This window comes from Marmota flaviventris, chromosome 1 (assembly GCF_047511675.1).
Source record: "Marmota flaviventris isolate mMarFla1 chromosome 1, mMarFla1.hap1, whole genome shotgun sequence".
Lineage (NCBI taxonomy): Eukaryota > Metazoa > Chordata > Mammalia > Rodentia > Sciuridae > Marmota > Marmota flaviventris.
Genome location: NC_092498.1, coordinates 147,501,239 through 147,524,579, shown reverse-complemented (window position 1 = coordinate 147,524,579; position 23,341 = coordinate 147,501,239). Strand labels below are relative to the sequence as shown.

The 23,341-nt window shown below is 37.2% G+C and overlaps 1 protein-coding gene across 1 annotated transcript in view; it reads left to right on the top strand.

Moving 5' to 3' along the window:
• The first annotated feature begins 263 nt into the window (after positions 1–263).
• The window catches only part of Sppl3 (signal peptide peptidase like 3), a 108,786-nt gene continuing 85,708 nt past the window's right edge, over positions 264–23,341 (top strand). The window contains exon 1 of the mRNA XM_027923259.2: positions 264–601. Coding sequence (XP_027779060.1) covers positions 579–601 — 23 coding nt within the window. The 5' untranslated portion in view covers positions 264–578. The remainder of the gene's footprint in view (positions 602–23,341) is intronic.

The following is a 23,341-nucleotide window of genomic DNA, read 5'->3' as shown; positions in this document are numbered from 1 at the left end:
GGGCGGGGCGAGCGTCACGTGAGCGTGTTTTGGGCACGTGACCCGCGCGGGGCCCAGGCTCGCCCCCGCCTCCTCCCTCCTCCCATCGGCGGGTGTGATCCAAACGGCCTCGCCTCATCGCCTAGCGCCCCCCTCAGCCCCCGCCGCCGCCGCCGCCTCGGCCCGCCGGCCATGTCCCCCGTCCGCCGCCGCCGCCGTCCGAGCGCGGCGCTCCCGCAGCCCGCAGCGCGCTGAGCGCGGGCCCGTGCTGCCGCTCGCCCGCCCCGGGGCCCCCTTGTTCTCCGCGCCGCCGCCGCCGCCATGTTGGGTTTAGAGCCGCAGCGGAGCCGCCGCCGCCGCCGCGGGTGAGGGAGGCCGAGAGCGGAGCCCGCCCCGCCCCGGGGCCCAGGGAGCGGGGCCGCCTCGGAGCCCGGCCTCTCCCCGCCAGCCGCCTTCCCGGCCCGCCGTGCGAGCCGGCCCGCGAGCGAGCGAGCAAGCGCCGGGCCCCGGCTGCGCCTTCCGCTCCCTGCGCGAGCGAGCGAGCCCGCCGCCGCGGGGCCCGGCCACTGCCTGCGGCGGAGCCCACGAGCGTCAGCGCCATGGCGGAGCAGACCTACTCGTGGTGAGTGCGGGGCTCCGGGAGGCCGGGGCGCGGCGTGGGTGGGGGTCGCGCGCCGCCGCGCGGGGGGGAGAGCAGGCGGAACAGGTGCGCGCTGGGCCGCGGGCTGGGGGTGCACGCCCCCTTGGCCCCCGGCGGAGGGGCGGCTGGCGCGCGGGGACCGCGGCGAGCGGCCGGGGGGGGACCCGGCGTCCGGGTAGGGGGATGGAGGCGGCCACGGCGGATGTCATTTGGCCATGGGCGGAGCAGGTGATGGAGAAGGGGAGTGTGACCCCGGGAGTGGGAATCTCTGCGGATAGGAAGTTGAATCCGTCCGGCACCCCGGAACTGACCTGGGGTGGCCACTGGGCCACGGGAATCGAGAGGCGGAGAGAGGCGGGCCGGGGCAAAGGTGGGCCACCGGGCCGAGAGGGAGCTCCGTGAGAACAGGTGATAAGAGGCAGAACTTCCAAGTTGTGAGAGAGAAGCAGCCGTCTTGTCTGTGGGGCTGCTGTTCAGCTCTGGCATCCAGAGCTAAGGGGGAGTTGGTAAGGTGGCCAGAGGCCCAGGAGTGGGCACCTGATAGAGAGGAGTTGGAAGGGGGGCCTGTTTGGATGACCACCTTCTGGTGGCGGTAGGGTGTGGGCAGCGTTCTTGTAAGGGTTGCTCCTGTGTTCTTAGGGATTTTAGGTGTGCTTGTGCCCCAGGCCATATACCGAGATGGAGGACCTGCAAGTTATGCCCATTTGTGTGGGACTTTTATCAAGTAGCTCATTCGTGTCTTACTCTTATGATGCGTCCTTGCAGTTTAGGGGCATGCATTTCCTGATAAGGGAGTGCCAGGGTTGGGGGCAAGCGGGAAGAGAGGCCCTCCTTTTTGCGTGCCAAGGTGGAATAATCTGCAGAAGGAGTGGAAGGAAGGAAGGGAGTGAAGTATGGGAATTGTGTGGTGGGAAGGAAGTAATGGCTTGAGGATGAGGAGGTAAGGAATAGATGATTGGAGGTGTGGGGAATGGAATTCTGGTTGCAGTCTAGAGACTGTTCGAAGATGTTTTATTCTTTGAAGCACATGCAGTTTGGGACAGAATGGCAGACTTCCTTTCTTAGAAAAGAGCATAGAAGAATGGGAAGTGTACGACATTTGGAGTTGGAAGACCTGATTCGGAGGTCAGGTTCACCCTCTAACTTGTTTTGTAACTGGGCAAGCTAGTGGGTTCTTCATTCCCTTTTCCTCATCTATAAAAGAGGGGAATTGCCTTTTTTCACAAGTTAAAAGGATTAAATGAATACCTTTATGAAGTGCTCTTTTTAATTGCAAAGTGCCATAATTATAACTAAATTGTAATTATCATAGGGAAACATGAAAAAAACGGTAATGTCTGAATATAAAGAATGGTTTTGGGTAGAAAGCTTTAACCAAATGGATGATTTGTAGTGTTTGGGGTTATGATAAATCAAGAACTTATTGTATCCTCACATAGGGGAAAGAGGGTTATTAGTGATTGAAGATAATAATTCAAAAGGGAACTTAAAAATGTATACACAATTTCAAGAAAATAATAGATTGAAAAGAAGGAACTCTTCAAGAATTAAAATTTTAGAGTTGTGACTGTATAGTATTTAAAAAAGACAAACTTATTTAATAGTTTTGAGCAGCATTGAGCTGCATCTCAGGAGCAGGTGGTGTGAAACGCAAGGTTTTAGTTCAAGCATTCTTGTGGATGGAGTAAGAACTGAAGCTGGAGGTGATTCTGTCATGCCTCATGGTAACTCATCTAAAGCTTCTCCTACTCTGGCCCAAGCGAGAGTTCTCATGGCTGCCTTGTTCTTGCTGTATTGTATGGAAGTCATGGGTGGTTGAGAAATGGGGAAAGTGTTTTTACTGTAGATTAGCAACACACCACCTCCATGTAATGTGGATTGGGTCTGTTAGTTAAAGGGGAGTTACTTTGTGAAGTTTGATAATTTTATTTGAAAACTCTTCAGATCTTAATTCCCTTTATTTAGGTTACAGGCAGTGGAGTGCCTCAAAAATCAGGATGTTTAGCTAACCCCTCGCATCTAGCATGTTTTGAGATGGAGAACGTTTTTTTTTTTACATCATATTGAGAGAAGGTGATATACAGGGGAGGGGTTTGGAAAACTGGACAGCTTCCTAGTTCTTTCTGAGTTAACCAGACAACAATATAAAGAGCTGTACAAACATGGCATTTAATATATTGTTCATTCTCTGAGTTAGCACTCAGAATTAAATTTAATTCTCCCAAGTCCCTAAGAGCATATTTTCCTATTTTATATAAGAGAAAACAGTCTCAGAAGATCAAAGAAATGGCCAGAGCATTTCACCTGTGATTCATTCTTTTGTTTAACATGAATTCTGTATTTTACCTGTTTAAATTGAAATATAAATATAGAAATGTATTTCAGAAAGTATATATGTAAACTCATTTTTTAGATTATCTGTAGTTTTGTAGCATCTATGTTACTCTTCCCTTGGCTTGTGCAAAAAAATCAAGAATTGATTAAAAAAAAAAAAAGACTTGCATTTTACTTACTTGTATGTGGCCTTCAGGAAAAATCAACTTGTGGAGACTGCTGTGGCACTATAGATTTGTCTTGAAAATGGAGTTAGTGAGGAATGTAGACATGTATGAAAATAGACTCCTTTAGGATTTTCACATAATAGGACATATAAGCTATAAAAAAGATTGGCCAGGAGTTGGTAATTAGTGAAGTTAAGTGATGAGTACATCAGATGTTCATTATTTTATTCTGTTGATTTTTTTTGGGGGGGGGAGGTTATCAGGGCTTGAATATGGGCACTTAACCACTGAGCCACATCCCTAGCCCTTCCTATTTTTTATTTTGAGACAGGATTTTGCTAAGTTGCTAAGGCTGGTCTCGAAATTGCAGTCTTCCTGCCTCAGCCTCCCGAGTCACTGGGACTACAGGCGTGTGCCACTGTGCTCAGATAGTTTTAATACTTGTATTTCTGTCTGCATCACTCCCTTCTGTTCTTGTGTAAATACTGAATCTCCTCATTAAACACTAACCTTTGTCCTCCCATGGTCCTAGCACATTGTCTTGCACATAGCCCTTGTTAAATTTTGAGTAAATTTTAAATTTGAAGTAAATTTTGAGTGAATATGATAGTAAATTTTCAAGGTGGCTTATCCTTTGTTGAAAGAATATTAAATACAGAGGGAGGTTACTAAAGGATGAAAGTTTATAATTCGTGTACTTACAAAGAAGAACTTTTAGTATTGGATTTCCTGATGTTCCAATGCTGTAAGAATGAGGAATGCTATCCCATATTATAGATAAAAGCTATTGAGAATTAAAAGGAGAACTTAAAGTAACTGGTAGTAACACCAGGAGCTTTATCATGATGTAATGACAAGATTTTGCATATATCCTTTTTGCTCATACACCGAGGAAGTAAAAGAATGCAAGTGAAAACACAAACTGAACGTGCAAACTAGACTTATTTTATTAATTTGAGAAAAACACCTTTCTAGGTGTACTCTTATGAGCACTTGTTTTAGTGTGAGTTCTGGAAGAAACAGGAGCTTGTCTCTTGAGGATGTCAATGCAGTACTTGTATGATTGCACTTGGACCCTGCTAAAAATTACTTATATTGAGGTTAATGTTTGTGCAAGGGGGAAAGAAGTCAATTTGTCCAAACCCTTCAAGCGAGTTCATTAGCAAAGTATTATCATAATAATTTTATTCTTTGTTTTGTATATGCTAAGGTTTCACAAGCATTGCAAAATAAGGAAGCTAAGGCTCCAAGAGTATAAATAATTTCCCTAAGGAAACAAATGTTTGTAAAAGGGCCCAAAGTCAAGACTGTTTGACACTAAGATTCTTTTTTTTTTTTTTTAAAGAGAGAGAATTTTTTAATATTTATTTTGTAGTTTTCAGCGGACACAACATCTTTGTTTGTATGTGGTTGGTGCTGAGAATCGAACCTGGGCCACATGCATGCCAGGCATGGCGTGCTACCGCTTGAGCCACATCCCCAGCCCGACACTAAGATTCTGATACTGAATCTGTCATTACTCTAAGCCAACCATTTTTTGCTTAAGTTCCTATATTAGCCTTCTCTTTGGGTTTCTTCCCGTCTCTACACAATGGCCATTCTCCTGAGTGGCCTTCTAACAACTTAAGCCAGATCATGACAGTCCTATGCTTAAAATTCTGCAGTGGCTTTTGGGCCCAGTTAGAATAAAGTCCTAATTCCTTAGTGCAGTTCTTCCTGTTTTGGCCTTGTTTTTAATCTCTTAAAGATGACAGACAGTGGGCTGGGGTTGTGGCCCAGTGGCAGAGCGCTTGCCTCATACATGCGAGGCACTGGGTTCGATCCTCAGCACCACATGAAAATAAACAAAATAAATATATTGTGTCCATCTATAACTTTGTTTATTAAAAAAATAAAGCAAAATAAAATGATGACATTAATTAAAAAAAGATGACAGTAAACAAAATAAACTATACGAGGGTGAGACTCTTTCCGTTTTGGCACTCTCTCCAGTGTCTCAATAGGTGGTTTATAAAATTGTTCTGAATTAATGCGTGAGAATGCGTCTGCCTGTGCCATCTATTTTAAAATCTGATTTCAGGGCTTAATTGTATGGAGGTGGTATATTATTGTGATAATGTTCATTATCATGTCATGTATTTGCAAAATAGTGCTAACTCAGAGAATGAACAATAATGCAGATCTTCAGAACTAATGGAAAGCAGTTCTAATTGAGGATTATTGTTGTGATCATTGCATCTGATATGATCATACCTGATTGTAGCTGCTGAAAGTTTTTTTTTTTTAAAGAAACTAGTTGAAAACTTATGTCTAGAATTATAGATGTTAGAAGATTTGTTTATTATTTTAAAAACATGTTTTGCCTGTAGTTAAAGTGCTTTGATAATATTGTTTCAGTGATGCATGATTTAAACTAAAATTAGCCAAAGCTATAACACCATGAATCAGTATTTAAATTGTTTTTCTCAGTGTCTATTATGAAGCCTTTAGGGGAGAAAAAAGCTAAAGAGTTTGTAACCATATCAGCCTGTAATTATCAAGTAGTACTACAGATTTAAATGCCCAAAGTTCATGTATTTCTCAAAGTAGATTTCTGTGTGTTCATTTGTTTTAGAGATGGCAATGCCATTGAATTGTGAGATGTTACATAGTTCCATATAGTTACATTTATTTTAACATCAATAATATTAATTTTTGTCATTCTTTCTTGTTTTATCAAACCATTTTATGAAAAATCAGAAAATGTTCTAAAAAGATAGTGTCTGACCAAGGACTATTTTAGTTGAGTATTGTTGGCATCTGAAACTTAATGTTATTGCTTTCCCTGGCAGTAAAGCCAGTGAGCATACATTTTGATTTTTAAAATCTTTGTCCTTTTTTTGTTTGTTTATTTGTGATACCGGGGATCAAACCCAGGGCTTTGCACATGCTAAGCAAGTGCTCTACCACTGAGCTCTGTCACCCAACCCTTGATTTTTAAGATCTATAATCTACTTGTTGATGTACCTGGAGTTTAGTTTTCCTTCTTAGGAATTAAAGTACTGGCTTTGTGTGTTGCATGTATAAATTAGGAAATGTTTAGAATTTGGGAGTTTCTGTAGCATATTTTCTAATCCTCACCTAAAGATTTAGAAGTGGAGGGGTCTCCTTCTGGAATTTTAACCACTTAGGTATTTAGGGGGGCTTTAGGTAGCCAAATGCAGTTTATAGGGAGAAATCTACGGTTAGTCCTCATGATCCTTGTATTGAATTGTTACTATTCAGCTTTTTGATAGGTCTCACTAAGGCCACAGTTTAAAATGAAACATTCAACAGCCCCTCAGAAAGTTGTTTTAGCTATATTTAAAGTATTACACCAGTAACTATGCATTAGCTTAATAGAGATTTTATAGAAGAATCTTATTTTTTGGCTTATAGGGTTTACCCTAACCTGGTGGGAAAATTATAGATAATGTCTCTTTTGGAGTTTTATTGATAGTGAAGAACCACTAAGGTAGTGCTCTTAAATAGAAGTATGCTGTAGTTAGTTTTACATGTTTTTGAATTATACTGAATGTAAATAATCATTCAAAAAATTCATTTTTCATTAAATTTTCATTTGAAATTCTGATATATGAGCACCAAATTCTTTACTGGTTTCATATCATGAAATCTCTAGTTTGAGAGTTCTCATTAACTGTCAGCTAGCCATGCCTTCGTCCCAGTCTTGCATTTTGTGCAGTGGCTGTGCCTGTCCTTTATAAGGCTGTTGTGAGGATTCAGTGAGATGATGTATGTAGAATGCTGTGTAAATTGCTAAGTGCTGTACAAAGACATGCTACTTGTCGTCTTCGTTATTTGTTAGATCCCAGTAGGTTTCACACAGAATCCTTGCTATAGAAATTCTTTTTCTTTTTTTTGGGGGGGGGCATACCAGAGATTGAACTCAGGAGCACTAGACCACTGAGCCACATCCCCAGCCCTATTTTGTTTTTTATTTAGAGACAGGGTCTCCCTGAGTTGCTTAGCACTTCACTTTTGCTGAGGCTGGCTTTGAACTCATGATCCTCCTGCCTCAGCCTCCTGAGCCACTGGAATTACTGGTGTGTGCCACTGCGCCTGGCCTAGAAACGATTTTTTTTTTGTTTCCCAGTTTAATCAGCATTTTTGAGATGTCCATTCTATTTAGCATGTTCGAGATCTTCATTCTATTTAGAATGCCAAATAATACCATTTGGGAAAAAAATAGAATAGTTTGTAAATTGTTTTTCCCCCTCTTGATATTGGGGATTGAACCTAGGGGTACTTTGGCATGTGCCAATGTATCTGTCATGCAGTTTGTCATTGATTTATTGTTTCTTTGAAAAGTATCAAGATTCATATTCCATCACTACATTCCGGAAAACTATGAATTGAATAAAGTTAACCTTTTGTTTTCGATAGTTTTATTTTGATCTTTTAAAAGATAGCTTCCTGGGCTGGGGATGTGACTCAAGCGGTAGTGTGCTCGCCTGGCATGCGTGAGGCCCGGGTTCGATCCTCAGCACCACCTACAAACAAAGATGTTGTGTCCGCCGAAAACTAAAAAATAAATATTAAAAAATTCTCTCTCTCTCTCTAATTCTCTCACTCTCAAAAAAAAAAAAAAAAAAGATAGCTTCCTTCAGAATCTACTCAAGGAAGAGCTGTGAGGTGGATAAATCTTTCCCTAGTTTTCCTTTTAATTCATAGGAAAAGTTTTCCACCATTCTAAAATGCCTAAGGAGTGACTCTGAGCAGTTTCTTATCTATTTCCTTAACTCCATACCAAGTCTGAGGGGCACACCCACTTCCCTTCATCTGAGAGCCCCAGGCCTGGGCTTCACTCTTGACCTAACTAGGACATGCCCGGTAAAGTTTTGTTCATTGTTTCTTCAGCCTGGGCATATGGATATTTTGACCTAAATATAGTGCCTGACTTTGTGTTGTCGTAAACCTTTATTTAAAAGGAAATATTGTGTTGACACCTGTAGCTCATTTCTGACTTTATAAACTTAATAGAAATTTAAATTCATTTTTCACAAATGTTTACAAAAACTACTGTTAGAAATAAAAATTAGTTGGAAAGAACAATTTCTCTTATTGTTACCATAGATTAGTGTAAACATTTTTAGAAATGCCACCTGGGACTACAAGCCAGGGCTAGCTAGAGTTAGTTGAAGATTAGAGATAAGGTCACTTAACCAAAGGAAAGAATGGAATTGTAGAAACTGAGGCCTGAGAAACTTACACTTGAGAAATGGGAGGAGGTAGAGGGGTCAGAATAAACCCCAACAGAAGTAGAATAATTAGGAAGGTGTAGTGGCACAAGAAAATGAAAGGCACAGAAAGTTTTAGGGTCTTGAGTGTAAAAAGGCTGCAGAGTTCAGAGGGAATGAAGAAAAAACAGGTTGTTGAATTGGTAAAGGAAGTCATTGTTTAAAGTGCACTAATAAAGATCAGAGTAGTGAAGGTGAGAGCCAAATTAGGGGTGAGTAGTGAAGAGATAAAGGCATCCTTGGGCACTGAGGATTTGTTTGAGAAAATGTTAACAAAGACCTAAGTAAAGTGCGAGGGGCCAATGGTTGTAGTAGGCTGCCTGCCGGGTCATAAAGGTCTTTTTATTTTTTGTCTTTTTGTTGTTGTTTGTTTTTTAAGTATTGGAGATCAACCGAGGGGTGCTTTGCCATTTTTTTTTTTTTTAAATAGGGAGAAGAATGTGTGTTTGAAGATAGGGGAAAGAGGAAATTGATCTGGAAAGAGAAGATTGTTTATTTATTTTATTTATTTATTTTTTTATGTGGTGCTTGGGATTGAACCCAGTGCCTCGACCCTGACCCCCTGAGAAGATTGTTATTTTAACTATAAGTTTAGAGATATCTTTTTATTATTATTATTATTACAGCTAATTGTGAAGAGAATTTAATGGAGAATGTTTAATGTGTATGTACAGTATTTGTCTCCTTTGGCATTTGTATTGTCACTAGTCTAATTAAATTGTATTTGGATATTCTTTTTTTTTTTTAATTGTGAAATTCAACCTCTTTTTAAAACCTGACTTTAAAAACAGTTTGGGCTTCCCCATATTTCCTTTAAAACACTTGTTACTTCATCCAAACTAGATTACTGCTGTCTCCCTATTTATTTTAGGTCACTCTTCTACATGGTTCATCCTTCTTCCAAGACTCTAAATAATGTTAATCTTACTTGTCTTTCAAGCTGAAATGCTGTCCTCTTGTTTCAGGACCTTCTGATTGGCCCAGGAGAAATATTCTGCTATAGTTACAGCTCTATATTTGTTTCTGTCATATGGACAGCACTTGTGATTTTCTGACCTTATGGCTTTTTTTTTCTTCTTCTTTTTTGGTGGTACTGAGAATTGAACCCAGGAGCACTGTATCCACATCCCTAGCTCTGTGTGTGTGTGTGTGTGTGTTTGATTGAGACAGGGTCTCTGTAAGTTGATGTGGATGGCCTTAAACTTGCTAGCCTCCTGCTTCAGACTTCTGAGTAGCTGGCATTACAGACATGCATCATTGTGCCTGGCTATATTGAATGTATTTAATGTGGCCGCTGTCCCACCTTGACAGTGAACTCTGTAAGGATAGGATCAAAGCCATTCATTTTATGGTATAAAGACCTACACATAGTAGTTGTGCTGATTTTTTTTATAAGGGTGTTTTAGAGGTGAAATTTGCTAGATGATAGATTTTAGAATGTTTTCCTTAAACTATAATGACAGGACACATAGAAAAGAGGCATGAATACTTAACCTAACATTCTCAGTGCTCTTTGAATTAGATACAAAAGTAAAATTCTTACTGTCAAGTTGGTTCAAGTGTTACAGCCAGATTTACCTACCTTCCTAACATTCTGATAGCACCTAAAAAAGAAAGTGGCTTAACCTGGGAACTGAACACTGAGGGAGCCGATTACAAAGGATCACAGATTTTTTTTTTTTTTTTTGTAGTTGTAGATGGACAGAGTGCCTTTTTTTTTTTTTTTTTAATTATTATTATGTGGTGCTGAGGACCAAATCCAGTGCCTCATGCATGCCACTGAGCTGCAGCCCCAGCCCCCAGATCACAGATTCTTTAGAATGGACATCATCATTAATCTCCAGTCTTCTTGAACTGGACCATATAGTCTGTTACCAACTTTTTTCTACTCTTTCCTCCCAACAGGAACTTATTACATATGGGGCATACATTATTACTTTTCTAAAGTGTAGAAGCCCTGTCTCTTTTTTTTCGAATTAACAAATCAATTTTACAGAAAAAAATTCAATAATATGCTCAAGTGGAAATGTTTTACAGGAAAGCTTCCTTTGAGATTGGATTGTATTGGAAACTAGCTTCTGAACAATTTAACATTTCTCTTTTTTGGTTACTATTTCAGTAATTCATATTTTTTGTATTTAAGCTTTTTATTTAAAAAGCAATACAAATGAAAAAAAAGGAACTTATTTGGAATGGGCAATTTAAAAAAATCTCTTGGCCTGCTGTTTGCATATTTTAAATTTAATAGATATAACAGTGTCTCAGTCTTAGGCTAGAATTAACTAACAACATCATCTGGAATAGGCATAAACCAGAAGTTTGAGGGTTTGTTAATTTTTGGTTTTTGAACCTTTGCATTCTCTGCAGTAGTGAAAGCCTATAGGCCTATGTATGATCTGTTAGTCTGGAAATTCATGGATAGCAAAGGTTATAAAAAAAAAGAGTCAAGACTTAACATTAACCAGCTTGAGATAAAAGGGAATAAGTAGAAGTAGGGGAGAACAGTGACTAGCAAGTGTAATTAGACAATAGAAGGAGATGCAAAGATCATAGTACGCTTTAGGTTGGGATAGCAAATGAAAAATAGAGCCAGCCACTACTAGGAAATAGGTAATTGACCAGAGTTGTCATGTAGCTAAGGGACAAATGGCCCTAAACATCTTTAGAAAATCAACTTTGTGCTCAGTTTAGATTTACAAATTTGATAATGAGTCACCATTTAGTGACAGGACAGTCTTAGCCTGCTCCAGTAGCTGTTGAGTGCACCCTGTTTGGGCTTCACAGAGGTTGGAGACCTTGATTCTCATCAAATAAGTTAGTAAATTTCTGTTATTTCTCCTTCTCTCTCTCCCTCTCCATATTTAAAATTTTATTTTTACAGTTTGCCTCCTCTTCATTTCCCCAAATTTTTGTTCCAGAATGACCTGTCTCTGTGTTCCCTGTACTTGCCTCTTTTAATTATTGTTCCTTGTAAAGTTTTGAGGACAGGGACTATGTTTTGTTCATAGGTTTATCCTCCATGATTCTGCGCATATTTTTTTTTCAAATGTTATTTCATATTTGATTTTAAAACACAATAATCCTAAAAGTAAAATTATATTTAGTTAAGGTGGAAAAGTACATGGTATCTTAAGTTGCTATCAGCCTTCAGTTTGAGAGCTTACAGGGACAGATACCACATATCTAAGTGTTATATTATAGATCACTATCTTAAGCTGAGTAAGTAACACTTATTAGTCTGGACCTACTTTGATAATCATCATTTAATTTATGTAGCCTCTTAGTTACTGTGTCAGTTAGCTGTTGCCACAGTAACACTGCATAGCAGATTACCCCAAAACTCATGACTTGAAATAATCAGATATTCTCGTGGATCTGTAGGTTGGCTGGTGCAACTCTGCTTCTTCAGATCTGTGTATTGGGACAGTTCATGCTTCATGTGTGTTCATTTTGGAGCCCAGGCTAAATTGGAAGGAATGACCCAGGTGAAACTGCACTAATGATACTGACAGGAACTTGAGAAGAAAAGGGAAACCTGTGGGATTTCTTATGATTCAGGCTCAGAACTGGCACACTTCCATTTCTGCTTCATTCTTTTGACAAAAACAAGTCATATGGTTGAAATCAAGGACAAGGAGCCACAAAAATCTTACTCCTTTAGTGGAGGAACTGTAAAATCACATTGCTAAGGACTAGATCCTGGGAGCAGTGAGGAATTAGGGCCACTAGTGCAGTCTACCACAGTCAAGGTAGATTTTTTTCATTCTATTCTAAAATGAAAAATTTCATATAGGCAAAAAACATATAGGCCCCTTTCTATAGCATTTTGTTTTCATTCTGATATTTATATTTTGTAAATAGTTCTTTTGAGATATAATTTATATACCATGTAATTCAGACATTTAAAGTGTACAATTCAGTGAGTTTTGGTATATTCACAGAGTTGCACCAAACATCACCACAATCAATTTTAGAACAACTTCTTCATCTCCAAAGAAAATCTATACATATTAGCAATTACTCCCCATTCCTTCTCATCAGCCACTGGCAGCCACTTAATGGTCTTAGTGGATTTGCCTGCTTCAGAATTAATGGAATCTTACAACTGTGTGGTCTTTTGCATCTTACTTCTTTTGCTTAACAATGTCTTGTAAGGTTCATACATGCTGGAGCATGTATCAGTGTTAATTCCTTTTTATTTCCCAATAATTTCCCCTTGTATGTGTATACCAAATTGTATCCATTCATCAGTTGATGGACATTTGGGTTGTTTCCACTTTGGTGCTGTTATGAATAATACTGCTATGAACATTTGCATATCATTTTTTTTTCTGGGTTAATACTTTGAGTGAATTCTTTGAGTAAAATTGCTGGCTCATAGAGTTTTTAACATGTTAACAAACTACCCAGCTTTTTCAAAAGGACAGCACCATTTTACATTCTTAGCAACGATGTATTTGAGTTCTAATTTGTCTACATTTTCACCAAAACTTGTCATTGTTTTTAAAATTATAACCACCCTGGTAGGTATGAAGTAATATCTTGTTGTGGCTTTTATTTAATTAGGGTTTATAAAGGAAAATAGCAATGGTTTTAAAAGTTAGATGTTTGCTCTTAAAAATACAGTACTGAAGTTGAACCCCAATTTTATTTACCTAAAAATCTTACATAGAGAAAAAAGAATTTTAATACATGTCACTCCTTGGTGCCCATAGTCTATTGTAGTCACTACTTCAAGGATAGGTTGAGGATAAGGAGATGACTGATCAGAACCCCAGTGATAGTGGGTTAAAAAAAACAAACCAAAACACCTTGTCTTAGGACACTTGAATGTTTAGATACAAAGACTTTCACCATATTTGACCATTGCATTAAGTAATGTTGACTGTTGAATACCTTAGTGTTACAAGAAATGTTCAATTAGCCATCATTCTGGTTTTCTTAGCACTGACATACAGTTACTCCAAGCTTTTGGATCATAAGCTTTTGGATTGTGGTCCATGAATGTGACAAGAGTCACATATATGACAACTTAATTTACCTGATATATCCTACTGCATTTGTCTTCGAATTCTTGGCATTTGTGTTATTGTGAACCTAGGACCCATTTCTGAGTTCATGGATTCACATATAAAGGCCACATGAAATCCTGGGTTTTAGGTCCTCAATGCACAGTTGTGGAGTTGAAGAATACCATAAAGTGGTACTGTCTTTTCAGTTAAGTTCATTTGGTGGTTATGTTGAATTTATGGTATACATTATGATTGTGATAATTTATAAATATTTTTATTTTTATATTGGTTCATTACTACTTGTTTTTTTTTTTTTTTTTTCTTTGTACTGGGAATTGAACTCAGGGGTGCTTAACTACTGAACTACATGTCCAGCCCTTTATTAAAATTTTTAATTTAGAGACAGGGTCTCACTAAGTTGCTTAGGGCTTTGCTAAATTGATGAGGCTGGCTTTGAACTTGTAATCCTCCTGCCTTAGCCTCCTGAGCTGCTGGGACCTGCTAACTTGTTTATTTTTGAAATATGCTTGAAAGCTTTAACTTTACTGAGAGAAACTGTCTTTCATTATCCTTTTTTGAGTTTCAGATTCTTTGGTTTGTTGTTATTATAAAATATTAATTTAAGGCCTATTTCTTAGTCTTTAGTGACTAAGCTCCAAGTTAGTTGGACACATGGGGTCAGAATTGGGAGCCTTATTTAAATAATTCTACTCCTTTGATGATAAAACCTAATTTAGGCTTTTTTGGCAACAAAATAAGACCTTAACTTACATGAAGTTACTTATTATATGTATTTACATGGGGCCAATTTTCAGTCACTTGTATTATGGTCTACTGATTGAGATCCTTCTTGGAATGTTAGGGCGGTACTAATGTATGTACCTGTTGCCTTTCTTTAAAAAAAAAAAAAAAAGGAGGAGGAGGAGGAATCAGGATTCTGAAACATTTCTAGTCACAAGGATGGCAGATAAGGGATTTTGGAGCTATAATGTATATTGGTGAAATTTTGGAAAATGTGGATAAACATAAGAAATAAAAAACCTCCCATAATTGTATCAACCTAAAGGAATCTTTTATTAAATTTATTGTATATCCTTTAAGTTTTTTTAAAAATGGATTTTGTTGTGACTTTATTTTAAAGAAAATTACACTATACGATTTCATTGTTGAAAATCAGAGATCCCAATTAGAAGTAAAAAAGAAAAATTATAATTGCCTAAAATTTAAATTAATGGAAATATTTCATATTACCCTTTCAGAATTATATATAGGAACTATAGATCATTTTTAACACAAAAATTGGAGCAGGTTCTTACTATTTTTAAATTTTTATGTGATTTTTAGTCTCCACGGAAGAATGTATCTTCTGGGTATGTAAGTTATGAAGCATAATGAACACTCATGAACTTCATCTATTGAGAACTATAGTGTAACTGATTATCTGGAAGCTCCCTTGTACTTCTTGGTCCCTCCTCCTATCTCTGCCCCCTGTTCCTATTAGGGTAACTGCTGTTGTAAATCTTGGGTTTATCATTCCCTTTCTTTAAAAAAAACACAAAACAAAACTAGTTTTACATTTGCATTTGTTCATAATATTTAATTTTGGTTTGTTTTAAATAAGGTGAGGTTTTACAAAAATACTATGTATTGTCTTTTATAATTAGCTTTTTAAAAAAATTTTTTAGTGGTAAAGATCGACACAATATCTCTATTTGTTTATTTAAATATCTTCATGAATGAGAGGTAGCGCTCTACCACTGAGCCACAACCCCAGCCCTATTTATTTATTTTTATGTGGTGCTCAGGATCGAACCCAGTGCCTCACATGTGCAAGGCAAGTGCTCTACCATTGAGCCACAGCCTAGTCCTATAATTTGTTTTTTCAGTCAGCATTGTTTCCAAGATTTGTCTCACTTGTTGCACTCATTTCCAGTGCTATTTATTGTTCTACATCCTATGAATATGCCATAATTTATTCTCTTGCTGATGAATATTTAGGGTTATAGTTTGAGGCAAGAGGTCTTGTGTGAACATTCTTGCACATATTCCTGGTTTTCATGGGAGGTGGGATATATACCTAAGGATGGAATCAATCAGTCTCTTTTATGGTATTTTTGTATCCTAAGAAATTCTTTTCTAGCTTGAGACCCTCTAAGTAAACAGAGGTTAGGGTTAATGTTTTGCTTTTCATATAAAATTTTTAATCCATCTAGAATGTTTGATATATTTATTGGTGAGTTAGGAATCCAGTTATCCCAGAATTATTTATTAACTAATCCCTTCTCAGTAATTTCTAATGTCCCCTCTGAGACTATCTCTTGCATATGTATATATTAACATGTTAGAATTGTAAATAGTATTTTATTATATGCTTTTATACTTAAGATATCTTGAATATCTTTCCAAACCATTTAATATTTTATAGGTCAAGTTTTTGTATCTCTGTTTTTATTCAGTATCTCTGTTTTTAAAAAATATTTTTTAGTTGTTGATGTACCTTTATTATTTATTTATTTGTATGTGGTGCTGAGGATTGAACCCAATACCTCACACATGCTAGCAAGCACTCTACACTGAGCCACAACCCAAGCCCCAGCACCTCTATTTTTATCATGTTCATTTCTGATTTTCTAGGAAGCCTAAAACTGGGTTTCTTAAAAAAAAAAAAAAAATGTGCATGAAAGCACATATATAGTATAATGTAATTCTGTGTAATCTCTCTTTTTATTGTGATAAAGTATACAGTCCAGTAGCATAAAGTATATTCACACTGTTGTGCAGCCATCATCATTATCTGATTCCAAAACTTTATCTTCTCAAATTGAAACTCTGTATCCATTGAATTCTGAACTCCCCATTCCTTTGTCCCCATAAGCCCTGACATCCTCTCTCTACTTTCCATCTGTGTGAATTTGACCATTCTAGGTACTTCATACAGATGAAATCACAGGTATCCTTTTGTGGTTGATTTATTTCACCCAGTATAGTGTACTCACAGTTCATTCATTGTAACCTGTGTCAGAATTTCCTTTTTAATAAGAGTGAATAGATTTCAAGTGTATGAATGTGTACCACATTTGGCATATCCATTTATTTATAGGTGGATACTGGTTGCTTCTGCATTTTGGCTCTTGTAAATAATGCTTCTATGAGCCTAACTGTTTAAATAACTGTTCAAGTCTCTGCTTTCAGTTCTTTTGAATGCATACCCACAAGTGGGATTGCTGGTTCATATGGTAATTCTGTGTTTAATATTTTGAAGAACTGCCATGCCATTTTTCATAGTGGTTGCATATTTTACATTCCCACCATGTATGCATAAAGGGTTTCAGTTTCTCCACATCCTTGCCAACACTAGTTTTCTCTTTTTTATAATTTTTAACTAATTTTCTCTTTTTAATAGCTATCCTAATGGATATGAAGTATTTTAAGTCTCTGTGGTTTTAATTTATACTTCTGTAGTGATAAGTAATGTTGAGCAGTGTTTTTGTATGCTTATTGACTATTAGTATATTTTTGGATGAGTATCTGTTCAAGTTCTGTGACCATTTTTTAGTTGGGTTGATTTTTTGTTGTTTAGTTGTAAGAGTTCTTTATGTATTTTTTTTATATTAAGCCCCAACTAATTTTGTAACCTCTAATGCACAAAAGTTTATAATTTTAACAAAGTCCAATTCGTCTATTTTTTTTTGTTGTTGCTGTATTTCTGGTTCCGTGAAATTCAATATCATAATACTTTTCTCCTTTTCCCCTTAAAAATTTTTAAAAGTTTTATAGGTCTGTGATCCATTTTGAGTTTGTACTCATATATACTAAGTTCCAGCTTCATTCTTTCATGTAATCACTTTTTAATAGGATGATAGTGGGCTGTACACACTGTGATGCTGTTATCTTTTTTTTTTTTAAAACACTCAACAGTGTGACTACAGCCCCTACCTTTTCCTTCTGATCCTGTCCTTCCATATTCCATTGAATGGTGTGAGTCAGTGTGTATGAGACCTTTTAAATGTCTACCTTAATGTACTGCTAAAGTTAAAAGAAAATCAAATAGAAACGTTAAACTCAGGCATGAAAATGGAAAAGACAAAGTCAGGGAAGGAAAAAGAAAAGAAGTGGGAGAGTATGGAAATAAATATCAGCTTTTGATCTCAGGAGGACAGAATGCACTTTGCTTGAAATTATCAGGCACAATGTTAATGTATATATACTGTGTGTATATAATTTATCCTTAAATCAATCCCCTGAAGTATAGGTGTGATTTTCTACATTCTACAGTTGAAAAATTGATTACACATCCAAGATTTTATAGTTAATGAGTGGCAGAGCTAGAATTTGAACACAGGTATTTTTGACTACAAAGCTAGAGCACTTTTCCATTAATGGTTATCTGAGAGTAAAGGGAACCTTTGATCAAAGTAAGTTTGAGGAAGGCAAGGCATTAAATCCCTTTCTTGGAGTAGCATAGTATGAGGTCTGAGAAGTTGGACAGTAAAAAAGAAACCTGTTTAATTTTGTTTTAAATGTTAAGACACTAACTTGCCTAAGGGATGCATTTCCTAGGCACCTTAGCAATACAACTCTACTTTAGCCTCTTATAGTTGTGTTTTTTGGAAGTGCCTCTTATAGTTGTGTTCTGCTTCTTATATTAGATCTAAGGACACAAGATTAAATCCTAACTTGGTGAGGAAGAGATCAGTCCATAGACTGACATAGACCAGTTGTGTAGCTTTTTGTTGGGGAGATGTCAGCTTTTGCCTCAAAGAGGTAATTCCAAAGTAAGGTGCTTTTCCAAAGGTAAATTCCATCTGACAACTTCGCTTGTAGTACAACAGGAGGATAGGACACTCATTTAGAGATATTTAAGAAAAACTAACATTTGACAAGCAACTCTTCTTACATGTGAGCTCTTAAGTTGTGTCTTGGTCATGAATTGTTCATTTTACCTGTACCACAGTTAATATAAACTGTGATTTAGGAAATGAAAGATTGTCTCTGTTATGGATGTATTATTTAAATACTGAACAGAAACGTGTCAGAGATGGTCAGCAAATGAATGATTCGGCAGCCAACTTGCACTCATGTCGTAAGAGAAAGTTATTAACTGAATTGAGACCTAGTCCTTTGATTAGACATTGCTTTTAGTATTCATAGGGCTAAACCTATCATTGTTTTTTAGAAAGTTCTTTGATATTTTTGCCCATATTTCCAAGTTCTATAAAGTGTCTTGTTAATGTTTAAATTGAAAGTACAATACAGCTGTTATTTAACTGGAACAAGATTGTCTTCTTCATGATATATTGCTTCTCTGTACAAAAGCAGCTTTTCCCCCATTAAAGTTCAGTTTTTAAAATGTATTTACTACATTAATTACCAAGTATTTTATGCTTTCTGTTGCTGCTTTTTAATATATTTTTTTAATTGTAGATGGACACGATAACTGTATTTTTATTTGTTTATTTTTATGTGGTGCTGAGGATCGAACCCAGCACCTCATATGTGCAAAGCAAGCGCTCTACCACTGAGAGCTCTACCACAACCCCAACCCCTCTGTTGCTGTTTTAACGGAGATATTTCCCATTGTTTTTATAGTTGATTATTAATAATGTGTAGAAATATCATTGATGTTTTCCTTTTTTTTAAAGTATTTATTTTTTTTTTAGTTATAGTTGGACACAGTACCTTTATTTAATTATTTTTATGTGGTGCTGAGGATCAAACCCAGGGCCTCACACATGCGAGGTGAGCGCTCTACTACTTAGCCACAACCTCAGCCCATCATTGATGTTTTCTTGTAGATTTTTAAAAATATTCAGCAACTATAGTAGACTAATTATTCTAATGAGTCTTTCCTTAATAATTATATAGAATTAAGTAGTACTATGTCTTTCAGTAATTTTTGTAATTCTTATTTGTTCCCGAATTAGGGTCCCTTTGTCCTTGAAACAGAAGACTACTTATGTTTAACCTTGAAATTTATGATATTGTTTTAATATGTTAAAAAATAAAAAGGTCTTTTTTTTGCCAGGTGCAGTGGCACATATCTGTAATCCCAGCGGCTTGGGAGGCTGAGGCAGGAGGATTGTGAGTTCAAAGCCAGCTTCAGCAGCTTAGCGAGGCACTTAGCAACTCAGCAAGACTCTGTCTCTAAGTAAAATATAAAAAAGGGCTGGGGATAGCTCAGTGGTTGTGCACCCCTGGGTTCAATCCTCAGTATCCCAAAATAAAAAGTTCTTTTTATAAAAATGGGATTGGTTGAATTTTATAAAACACAGAAATTGTTACTATAAAGACATTTTATTTTACGTGTATCTTTTACAGGTTGTATATCAGTAGTTTTATTAAAAAAAAAAAAAAAACAACTTGCATTCTTAGAATAAAAACTATTTAGTCATTTTATTTTAGTGCCAGGGATAGACCGAGGGGTGCTCAATTGAACCACATCCTGAAAAGGGCTTGCCCTTTTTGGTTTTTATTTGGAGAGAGGGTCTCACTAAGTTACTTAGAGCCTTGCTAAATTGCTAAGGCTGGCTTTGAACTTGGCAATCCTTCTGCCTCAGTCTCCTGAACCATTAGGATTATAGGCATGTACTATCATGCCCAGATTATTTAGTCATTTTAAATAGATCTCTTGAGGTATTCCTTTTAATTGCTTCAGTTTTTTTAATATTAATTTTCTTTTAATTTAATCAACTTTAAGACCTAAATGTTTCTCCAGAATATTCTTAGATCAGTATTTTTGTTAGAAGAATTTAAATTACCATGTAAAGTTGTTGGGTTTTAGTGCACTTATGAGAGTAAATAAGGAGTGGTTGGCGTTTGCTTTGTTTCTGTAATTTCAGTAGCGTCTTCTGTTATAAATTTGTTGATTCATGTTTTCTTGTGTCAGTTTCGGTGCTTAATTAATATTATAATAGCATATTATGTATTGAACTTCAGTTTTAAATTTATTACATATGAATGTTCCTTGTATTCTCTAATAATATTTCTCTCTTATTTTGCCATTGTATTCCTTCTCATTTCTAACCTTGAGATTTTTCTTTTCTTTTTAATTTTTACATTCTGTTGGGGGTCAAGTAGCTGGGTACTGGGAATTGAATCCAGGACATTGTGCACGCTAGGTAAAGTGCTCTATTACTGAGCAATATCCCAACCTAAATTATTGTAATTTTAAGGTGTAGTTTTCTTTTTGAGATATAATTACCAACAGTCAAATCCATTCACTTTATGTGTATAATTTAATGAATCATTGCAGTACTGGGGATTGAACTCAGGGGCCTTTTACTGCTACAACTCCAGCACTCTTTTTGAGAGAGAGAGAGAGAGAGAGAGAGAGAGAGAGAGAATTTTTTTAATATTTATTTTTTAGTTTTTTGGCGGACACAACATCTTTGTTTGTATGTGGTGCCAGGCGTGCACGCTACTGCTTGAGCCACATCCCCAGCCCAGCACCCTTTATTTTTCGTTTTGAAACAGTCTCGCTAAGCTGCAGAGATTGACCTCAAATTTTCAATTCTCCTGTCCCAGCCTCCCCAGTAGCTAGGATTACAGGTATTTATCACCACATACTGCATTTAATGAGTTTTTTTGAAAATGTATGTTATTGTGAAACTACCAATCCAGATATAGAACATTTCCCCCATCATTCCAAATATTTTCCTTATTCCCTTTAATGCTCTCTTCTCATTTCTCGGCACATAGTAACCACTGATTTGCTTTTTGTCATTACAATTTTGCTCTTCCAGAATTTTATATAAATTGAATCATACTAAATGTAGTCTTTTGAACCTGGCTTCTTTCAGCCAGAATGGTGATTTTGAAATCATCCATGTTGTTGGGTATCTCAGAAGTGTCTTCTTTTTATTGCATAGATGTATCACAACCAGTTGGTGGACACTGTTTCTCATTTTGGGCTATTATAAATAAAACTGTTAGGCACATTCAAATATAAATCTTCTAGTGGCCACATGATCTTATTTTCCTTAGGCTTGCTGGGTGCATAATGATAAGGGAATGTCTAGTTAGTATGTCTCACCAGCAGTGGGTGAAGTTCCAGTCGCTCCGTTCTCATACCAGTTGCTTTATTCTCGTTGTTAGATATTGTCAATGTTTTTAATTTTAGTCATGTAGTGATCGTGATTACTGTTGGGTTTTAAAAAAAATTTTTAGATTTTGATGAACCTTTATTTTATTCATTTATTTATATATGGTGCCGAGAATCGAACTCAGTGCCTCACACATGCTAGGCAAGTGCTCTGCTATTAAGCCACAGCCCCACCTCTCACTATTGGGTTTTAATTTGTATTTCCATGATGACTGATGTTGAGCCTTTTTGGGGGGTGAAGGGGTACCAGGGATTGATCCCAGGCGCACTTTACCACTGAGTTACATCCTCAGTCCTTTTTATATTTTATTTAGAGATAGGGTCTTGCTAAGTTCCTTAGGGCTTCACTGAGTTCCTGAGGCTGGCTTTGAACTAGCAGTCCTCCTGCCTCAGTTTCCTAAGTAGCAGGAATTATAGGCATGTGCCACCATGCCTGGCAAATGTTGAGCATCTTTTTACATGTTTAATTACCATTAATGTATCTTTGTTGAATGCCTGTTGAAATCTTCTATTTCTTTACAATGGTTGTTGTCTTGTTATTGTGTTGTAAAAGTTTCTTTTATATTCTTTGTCAGTTGTGTACTAGGCAAAGATTTTTCTCTGTGACCTGCCTTTTCGTTTTCTTAACAGCATCTTTTGAAGAGTGAAGAACGTTTTTAAACTTTATGATGTGATCCAGTTTAGCAGGGTTCCTCCCTCCCCCTTGTGCTTTTTTGTGTCCTGAGAAGTCTTTGCCTAAACTAAAGTTATAATTATGTTTTCTTCTAGAAAGTTTACACCTCTTGATTAGGTCTTTCATCCATTTTTAAAAATTAATTAATTTATTCTGATTTGTTATACATGACAAAGGAGTACATTTCGATTCATAGGACACTCTTTCATCCATTTTTTAGTTATTTTTTTCATATGTTGTGAGGTAATAGCATGTTTTTGTTTTTAATTTTCATATGAATATCCAATTTTCCCTACACCTTTATGGGGGGACATCCTTTTTCCCATTGAAATACTGCACCTTTGTCAGAAATCAAAGAAATCAATTGACTATAAATGTGTGGTCTCTGTTTTGTGGATTTTTGTGTCTTTATATTTATATCAGTATTACATTGCCGTGATACTGGGTATGTAGTAAGTATTTCTGTTTAATTTTTGTTTTTGGTACATGAGACTGAACCCGGGACCTTGTACATACTAAGTATTATGCACTGTTGTTGCTGAGCTATACCATCAAATCCCAAAAGAAGTCAGAAAATGTCTAATGTGGGTCTTCCAACTTTGTTGTGCTATTTTAAAATTATTTGAATTTTCCATTTTAGAGTTAGCTTATCAATTTCTAGTAGAACCTGCTGGGATTCTGATGGGGATTGTAGTGAATCTGCAGGGGAGAATTGACATCTTTCCAGTTTTGATCTTCTGCTATGTGGACAAGATCTCTCTCTCTCTCTCTCTCTCTCTCTCTCTCTCTCTCTCTCTCTCGGTAGTGCTATAGATTGAACACAGGGCCTTGTGCATGCTAGGTAAGCACTTTACAATGGAGCTCTATCCTCAGCCCTTTGATTTGAGACAGTGTCTGGCTTAGTTGCCTAAGCTGGCCTCAAATTTGGGATTGTCCTGCCTCAGTCTCCCTAGTAGCTGGAATTATAGGCTTGCCTCACTGCGCTTGGTTATAGTGTACATCTTGATCACTGTTGACATTAGTAGTTTGTGTCTTTCCATTTCTTCTAATTTAACCAAATTTAGTCTTAATTTGGCATAAATTGTTTATCATGTTTTCTTCCTACATTTTTAATGTCTATAATGTGATGTTTCTTGTTTAAATTCTAATACTGATAACT